Below are 8,132 nucleotides of genomic sequence, written 5' to 3' on the forward strand. Positions count from 1 at the left end.
GAATAATCAGGAGCAGTGTTTGGCCATATTTAAACGTAATAAATCGGAATTTCCGATATGTGACAATGCATGAAACATTGATCCATGACTTCACTCCGGAATCAAAACGATCATCTGAGTGGACAGCAATTGGTGTACCTCGTCCAAAGCGCATGAAAGCATAATAATCGGCAAAAAATGTTATGGCCTCGGTATTTTAGGATGTGTGTAGTGTAATATTCATCGACTATCTTGAGAAGGGAAAAACCATCAACAGTGAATATTAGCATATTTGGAGGCGGCCGCCGTAACCGAATGGGTGGTGCGGGACTACTGTTCGGAAGACGTTGGTTCGAAACTCCGTGAAACACCAAAATGAAGAAAAAGTTTTTTCTAATAACGGTCGCCATTCGGCAGCCAAACGCATACCACCGAGTTTATTTCTGCCATGAAAAAACTTCTCATTAAAAATATTTGTTGTTAAAACTATAGGTCCCACCATTTGTGGAACAACACCAAACGCAGGCAACAAATAGGAGCTCGGCCTAACACCCAAAAAGGGTGTAATATATATATATATGTATATATATATATATATAATTGGCCCTTACACTCTTTTTGGGTGTTAGGCCGAGCTCCTATTTGTTGCCTGCCTAACACCCAAAAAGGGTGTAATATATATATATATGTATATTATATATATATAATTGGCCCTTACACTCTTTTTGGGTGTTAGGCCGAGCTCCTATTTGTTGCCTGCGTTTGGTGTTGTTCCACAAATGGTGGGACCTATATATATATATATAATATAATATAATATATTACACTACATTAAGTTTTTTTTAGTTTCGAAATGAAATATGGTGTGAACTTATTTCCAAAAGAAAACTATTTTAATTGTACTTATTATTTTTTTTAAATTGTCTTTTAATTTTTTTCCATTTAGATAAGTATATATTTTTTAATTATTTTTCAATTATATTTGTTTCAATTTGTAGTTTACTTTTTCAATATTTGATTCAATTTCTTCAATATATTTTTCACTTTTTTCAATATCTGATTCAATTTCCTCAATATATTTTTCACTTTTTTCAATATCTGATTCCTTTTTTTCAATATTTGATTCAATTTCTTCAACATCTGTTTCACTTTTTTCAATATTTGACTGTTTTATAAACTCATCTACTTGAATACCTTTATCAATCTTATTATTAGTTTCATCATTTTGGTTAGTTGTATTATTTTGATTAATATTGTCATTATTTTATAAAACTAAATTTTAAATATAATTATCGATTAAAACTTGTTCTTCTAAATAACTATCCAATTGTTTTTCTAAACTGTTTTTAAAATTTTCAATATGTGTATCTATAAAATCTACTCGTTTAATTATGTTAATAATATTAGACTTGTTATGATTTATATTATTTTCTAATTGTTCTATTTCTATATTTAAAACAATAATAGCTGCCTCTTTATTTCTTAAACTTGTTTCTAGTTCTACAACTTCTTTTTGAAGTAGTTGATTTAAATCTACTAATTTACTTATACTCTCTTCTGATTGATCACTATTTGAACGAATTTCTTCAACATCATTTTCTAACGATATTATTCTATTAAGAGAAAATTGGTTAGATGAATTTAATTCTGAAAAAGATTTTTGTCCAAACTTATCAATTCCCATTTATTAGAATTAAATTTTTTTAATTTATTTAAATTTATGTTTAATTTAATTAAACAGACAATATATTTTCTTCTCTTAATTCCTCTATAATATTCATAATTTCATTATGTATTTCTGGATTATCATTTCCTGCATTATACTCGCCTAACAACAAATTTAATCTATCTTTTAATTCATCAATATCATTCCAATAAACACGTTCACATTGTGAGCGGTTCGCAAAAAGAAAATATTCAGTAGGTAAACTAGTTTTAATTTTTAAATTTTTTAATGATTTTGAAAGATTTTTTTTATTTTAAACCAGATCCTACTTTTTCTTTTATAATTTTATTTTTAATCAATATTGGTCTAATAAAGTTCATATATTTATTTCCAACGCTAGATTTAATACGTTTAGAACTTTTATCATTATTTTGCATGTAAGCATTTGTTGATAATATAATTTCTTCATAATATTGTAAATCATTATTTGTTACAGATGTTGATGGTTCTTTTAAAGTTATTAATTCCCATAACCCTTTTGTTCCACTATAAGTTTTATTATTTAAAATAATATTATTATTACTAATTCTCCATCTTCAGATCTTAGACCAAAAATATTGTGACATAATTTCATATCAGAATTATTTAAATTTAAATATTTCAGTGCCATATTTCCAATTTTTTCTGAAATAAATTGTACTGGTGTAGATAAAGTTTCATTTGCACTACGAACAAGAGCGTTTTTTGATGTTGACGGAGTCAACCGTTCGCTTCGCGAACATGTGCTAGCTGTTGGTGTACTTGGCAAATCCTTTTCAACTATGTAATTGCTTTTTATTAACTTCGTTAGTTTGCAAATTATATTCGCTTTCCAAGTCGTTTCCTTTGGAAAGATGTTTGATATTATCATTGGAAATTTGTTTGATATTGTCAATTGGTTTTGAAATATTTTCATGCCCATCTATTGTTTTTTTATATAATTGATTTGATTTATTTAAATCTTCTATTCAATTTTTAAAGCTATCATTTAAACTGTGATTATTAATAACTGATTGATTTGATGGTTGAATAATTGCTTGAAGATCTTCATTAATTTTTTCTTGTTTTATTACTTTATTTAAATTATAGTGTTGAAGTTTATTGTTCAACTCTTTTTATGTTTTAATAGGTATATTCTTTTAAAATTTTATCTGATATCATAGTTATTTAATTAAATAAACTTTTAAAATTTTTTTTAAATATATAGAAATGGAAAAAGATAAATCAAGTTATAAAAAAAATAATGATTTTCAAATAACAAAAGAATTGTATAAACCAGTAAGAAAAAATTTTGAAAGAAGAAAAATTATTACCAAACGCGTAAATGAACTATGGCCAGCAGATTTACTAATTATGACAACTGTTAATATTAGAATTAATAGATGATACAAATATATGCTTAATGTAATTGATACATTTTCTAAATTTGCTTATATAGAACCATTAAAAACGAAGGATGGAAAAACAACTTCTGAAGCATTTTTAAATATTATTAAAAATGCAGTTTGTGCACCAAAATTACTTCATACAGATTCTGGTAAAGAATTTCTAAATAAATATTTTCAAGAAGTTTTAGATAAATATAATATTAAAATGTATCAAACATTTAGTGAAAAGAAATCTTTAATTGTAGAAAGATTTAATAGAACCATTAATGAAAAACTAAAAGTACATTTACTATTGGTATGAAACCTTGTGAAGTAAATGAAAAAAATTAACAATTAATTTTTAATAATTGTTTTAGGTTAGGTTAGGTTAGGTTAGCCTGGTTGGCAATAAGCCGCGCATAGACCTTTTGGTCCCTAGCGATACCAGATGGAGACCGACCTCTATGAATACCTGAAGTAGACATCATGTAGGATGTCAGCGCTTTTAGCGAATCTAAGTAGGGCTGGGAGCTCCGCTTTAGAGACGTCTTCCAGACCCTCAAATAGTGGGGCTCCCAGGCATTTTAGTCGCGTTTTTAGTAATGCCGGACAAGCGCACAGAAGGTGTTCTAAAGTCTCCTCAACATCCTCTCTGCATTTCCTGCATTTGTCCGTGTTAGCAATCCCTATCTTGTACGCATATGCAGCCAGTAGTTTGTGGCCTGTTAGCATACCTATGATAGTTCTGCATTCCTTTCGCGAGAGCGTAAGTACGAATGGAGTCAGTTTTTTGTCGTTAGTTCTACACATGACTTTTGCTGTTTTACATGTGGTCAAGTTAGTCCACCTAGCTTCCACTTGCCTTTTCATGTGGTCGTCCATTTCGTTGTATATTGTGTTTAGCGGTTTTGGTATGTCGTTCTCTTGATCAAATGGTAGCCTCACAGCACTTTTTGCTATCTCATCTACTATTTCGTTCCCCATAATGCCTTTGTGACCAGGTACCCAGTAGATATGCAGCCTATTGTTTCCGGCTAGCCTTTCTATGGCCTCCCTGCTCCGTCGAACATTTTTGGACTTAATACAATATGAGCTTATTGCTCTTATTGCTGCTTGACTATCCACGTATATATTAATTGTTGAGTTCTTTCTTGTTCTAGAGTAGGCTAGCTCCGCGGCCTTCCCCACAGCAAAAACTTCCGCTTGGAAAATACTGCTGTGGTCTGGCAGCTTGATAGGCTGCCTTATTCCTAGTTTTGAGCAGTAAATACCTGCTCCCACTCCGTCTGGAGTTTTCGAGCCGTCTGTATAGATGTGAAAAGTTCTATGGCCAGGCTTCATGCCTTTGTGCCATCCCTCCTCTTCAATTGTAGTGCGAAACCTTCTCTCCCAATTAAAGTACGGAGTCATGTAGTCCGTGCCACCTGAGCTCCACTTTCCTATTGAGCTGTGACCGAAGGTTCTGCAGGTGAATACCCCCGCAGCCATTAGCCTCCTCGCGGATTTCGCTGCCAGGTTTTCCGCCATGAGGTCAATAGGTGGCATGCTGAGTATCTTCTCCAGTGCCGCCGTTGGGGTGGTCTTCATCGCTCCTGTTATGCACAGAGCAGCGAGGCGTTGAATCCTTTCTAGCGGCATTAAGTATGTCAGTTTTTTTGTCGCAGTCCACCATACTAAGGTTCCATACAGCAATATCGGTCTGACTACTGCTGTGTAGCACCAATGCATCAGAGAGGGTGATAGACCCCAAGTAACGCCTAGCATTCTTTTACATGCGTACAATGCATTACTGGCCTTCTTCACCCTCTCCTCAACGTTGTGCTTCCACAGCAATTTGCTGTCCAGTATTACTCCGAGGTACCTCGCATAGTCTTTGAGAAGTAGTTCGTTATTGCCCAGCTTCGGTAGGTTCCACGCCGGAACTTTGTACTTCCTGGTAAAAAGTAACATGTCCGTTTTTCCGGCGTTTATCCCTAGCCCTGCGCGGGATGTCCATTGGTGTATCGTTTTGAGAGTGTTGTTCATCACATTGCTGATGGTGTCCAGGTACTTTCCCGTAGCTACTATAGCTATGTCATCGGCATAAGCCACTAGTTTAGGTGCCCCTCCGTCAAGTTTCTTAAGAATTTCATTTGCTACAAGTAACCATAATAGCGGTGATAGTACCCCACCTTGCGGAGTACCTCTACATGCATATTTGGTGACGCTCGCATCGTTCCACTCCGCTTTTATCTTTCTGCTAGCTAATAGCTGCCTTATCCATAGATAAACCGCGGGTTGCACATTAAGAGACTCAATGCTGTTTAAAATAGCATCTTTTGTCACGTTGTTAAAGGCTCCTGATATATCTAGAAATACTCCTAGAGCATACTCCTTATATTCTAACGCCTTTTCTATGTTTAGTATAAGTGAGTGAAGTGCAGTTTCAGTGGATCTGCCTTTAGTGTAGGCATGCTGCGCCTTGGATAATTCGTCCGGCGCAATTGTGTCTCTAATGTATGTGTCTAAAATCTTCTCTAACGTTTTCAGGAGAAATGAGGTCAGACTAATGGGCCTGTACTCCTTTGAGTAAAGAGGGTTGCTTTTTCCCGCTTTTGGAATAAACACAACCCTCGCCTCTCTCCACAATACAGGAACGTAGCTGAACCTCAGGCATCCCCTGAATATCGTTCTTAACCATGGTACCACAAGATGGCTTACCTTTTGGAGCATGGCCGGGAAGATTCCATCCAGTCCTGGCGATTTGTATGGGTCGAAACTTTGTATAGCCCATTCTATTTTGTTGTTTGTAATTACGTTCGTCGGGATTTCGTGCACAATATCTCCTCTAGGTTCGAGATCTGCAGTGTCCGCACACCCTGGAAAGTGTGTACTGACTAGGTCTTCTAGAGAGTCCTCACAGCTGTCAGCCCACTCCCCGTTAGTTTTTCGTATTGTTCTTGGCATAGACGGATTCTTGGATAACAGTTTCCTAAGTCTAGCCACATCGTTAGTGCCTTCCATACTGCTACAGAAGTCTTTCCAAGATTCTCTCTTGGCTTTACGTATCTCTTTCTTGTATACTTTTAGCAGATCCTTATACTCTTTCCAACAGAACTCATCGTCAGCCACTTTTGCTAACCTATAGAATTCATGTACCCTACGCCTTTGTGCTCCTAATTCCCTGTTCCACCAAGGAGGCTTCACCTTGCGTCTATTACGTGTTGGAGGGCAGGATCTTTTAAAGGCTTTAACAAGCGTAGTTGTAAACAATTCAACCCCTTTCTCAAGCGCGATGTTTGTCTTGTATTTCCGGGGTATTATTGGTGTTTTTGATAGTATATCCCTATACAAGTCCCAGTTCGTGTTCTTAGGATTTCTAAAGGATGTAAGCTTGTTTTTTGAGCGAAATATCACCTGAAAGCTTATGTATCTGTGATCAGAGAATGAGGGCCTACTCAATACTTCCCATTCCTGAACCATAACATGCCTGCTTGTGTAGAGTGTTAAATCGAGTACATTCTTCGAGGTTGGTCCCACATATGTTGGTTCCTCACCTCTATTAGCTATTTCTAGACTACTTTGAAGAATATAGGTAAATAGTGACTCACCTCGGTCGTTTATGTCTGCACTTCCCCAGACCGTGTGATGTGCGTTTGCGTCCGTTCCTACCACCAGAGCATGCTTCTTTCTGGCAGCTGTTTCTACCAGCTTCCGAAGTTCCGCTTGTGGTGCTTCCTCATCATGTGGCATATAGCAGGACCCAAAGAGTAGCGTCTCATCCTTGCAGCCCTCCAGCGCCACCACTGTCAGATCGTCTGAAGAGAGATTATGATCAATATAAGAACATATACTTTTTTTGACCAATATCGCTGTTCTTACCTTATTTTTTACAATCGGGATGTATGTGTTGTAGTTTTGTGACTTTAGACCGGAGACTATGTTGCCCGACGCTATCCATGGTTCCTGGACTAGAGCCACATCGTAGCCGACTCCCTCTATGTTGAGCAGGAGCTCGGCTGAGGCGTTTTTACTTTTGTGGAGGTTTATCTGAAGGACTTTCAGCATCTAGCCTCAGTACCTCCTCGGGGTTGGATACTACCTCCAAGTCGCCCTTCTCCACTTCCTGTATATTGAGGGAGGCTTCCAGGATCTCTTCTATGCCGAGATCCTTTTCCACCTCCCCCGCAGCGAGCGTGTTGTGATTGTCGTCTGCCGGGTTGCGCTTTTTGAGGCGAAGGTGCACGCTACCAACTCCCCAAGCCATCCTCCCGAATCGCGCGTAAAGCAGGTCCTCTGCCGGCTTGTTGATTTGGATAATGTAATCCTGGCCACCATCAGCAGTTGTTGGTTTTGCCACGCTCAACACTTTCCAATCGTCTGTCGGCACGTCCGTGTTTTGACGTTGTAGTAGTCGCAGCGCATATTCCGGTTTTACCACTCGCGGAATGAAAACCTTTGCCTTCGGTATTGAGGGAATGCAGCTGCGATCAACGATTTCCAGTGATGCCCCCTCCCACAGGCCGCGAAGCGTTCTCACCGCTTCCTTTAGCCATGTGAGCGTGGGGTCATCCTTGCACTTTATTATTTTGACGCCGCTGAACCACCCTGCTCCGTCGAATGCTGGCATGGGTGCGTTCGGCTCCGCGTCCATTTTAGTAAACAAGGTTTCCAGTAGCTTCATCTCCACTACCTTCCACCGTTCCTGCGACATTCGCCCCAGCTGGTCGCTGCGGTCAGTGAGTGCCACTATGAGGTGTCTCTTGGCAATTTCACTGGCCGCTACCGCTGCTTTCGACGTCGTAGGTCCTTCGTCTCCGTTTTTAGGTTTAGCCGTCTCGTGCCTGTGCTTCTGCTTTTTTGATGGCCCTGAGGCCTCACTATCCGCAGAACGCTGCCTCTTGATGGCTAGCTCTTCTTCGATTTTGTTCGCATATTTCGGGTTCGAGGCTGCGAACATTGGCTTTGCTGCGTAGAAGGCCCGGCCATTTTTGATCTCCTCTCTGGCCCAAGCCAACCGTTCCTCCTCTTGCTTCGTCAGGTTGGACTTGCTGCCAAATCGGTCACAAACTTTGACCGCAGCCTTGTATCGGGCTTTGGCC

General features: G+C 38.2%; 1 protein-coding gene across 1 annotated transcript; it reads right to left on the bottom strand.

Moving 5' to 3' along the window:
- Positions 1-3,031: 3,031 nt before the first annotated feature.
- LOC129250661 (uncharacterized) lies at positions 3,032-7,108 on the bottom strand. The gene is made up of 2 exons (XM_054890265.1): positions 6,506-7,108; positions 3,032-3,044 (listed from the first exon to the last, which is right to left on the bottom strand). The coding sequence occupies exons 1-2, from the start codon at positions 7,096-7,098 to the stop codon at positions 3,032-3,034; spliced, it is 606 nt and encodes a 201-aa protein (XP_054746240.1). The 5' UTR covers positions 7,099-7,108.
- Positions 7,109-8,132: the final 1,024 nt, after the last annotated feature.

Source organism: Anastrepha obliqua, chromosome 6, assembly GCF_027943255.1.
Source record: "Anastrepha obliqua isolate idAnaObli1 chromosome 6, idAnaObli1_1.0, whole genome shotgun sequence".
In the NCBI taxonomy this organism is placed as follows: Eukaryota; Metazoa; Arthropoda; class Insecta; order Diptera; family Tephritidae; genus Anastrepha; species Anastrepha obliqua.

Excerpts from the sequence above, each read along its gene's own strand:
- LOC129250661 (XM_054890265.1), bottom strand. The coding sequence starts at position 7,098 with ATGCTGAAAGTCCTTCAGATAAACCTCCACAAAAGTAAAAACGCCTCA.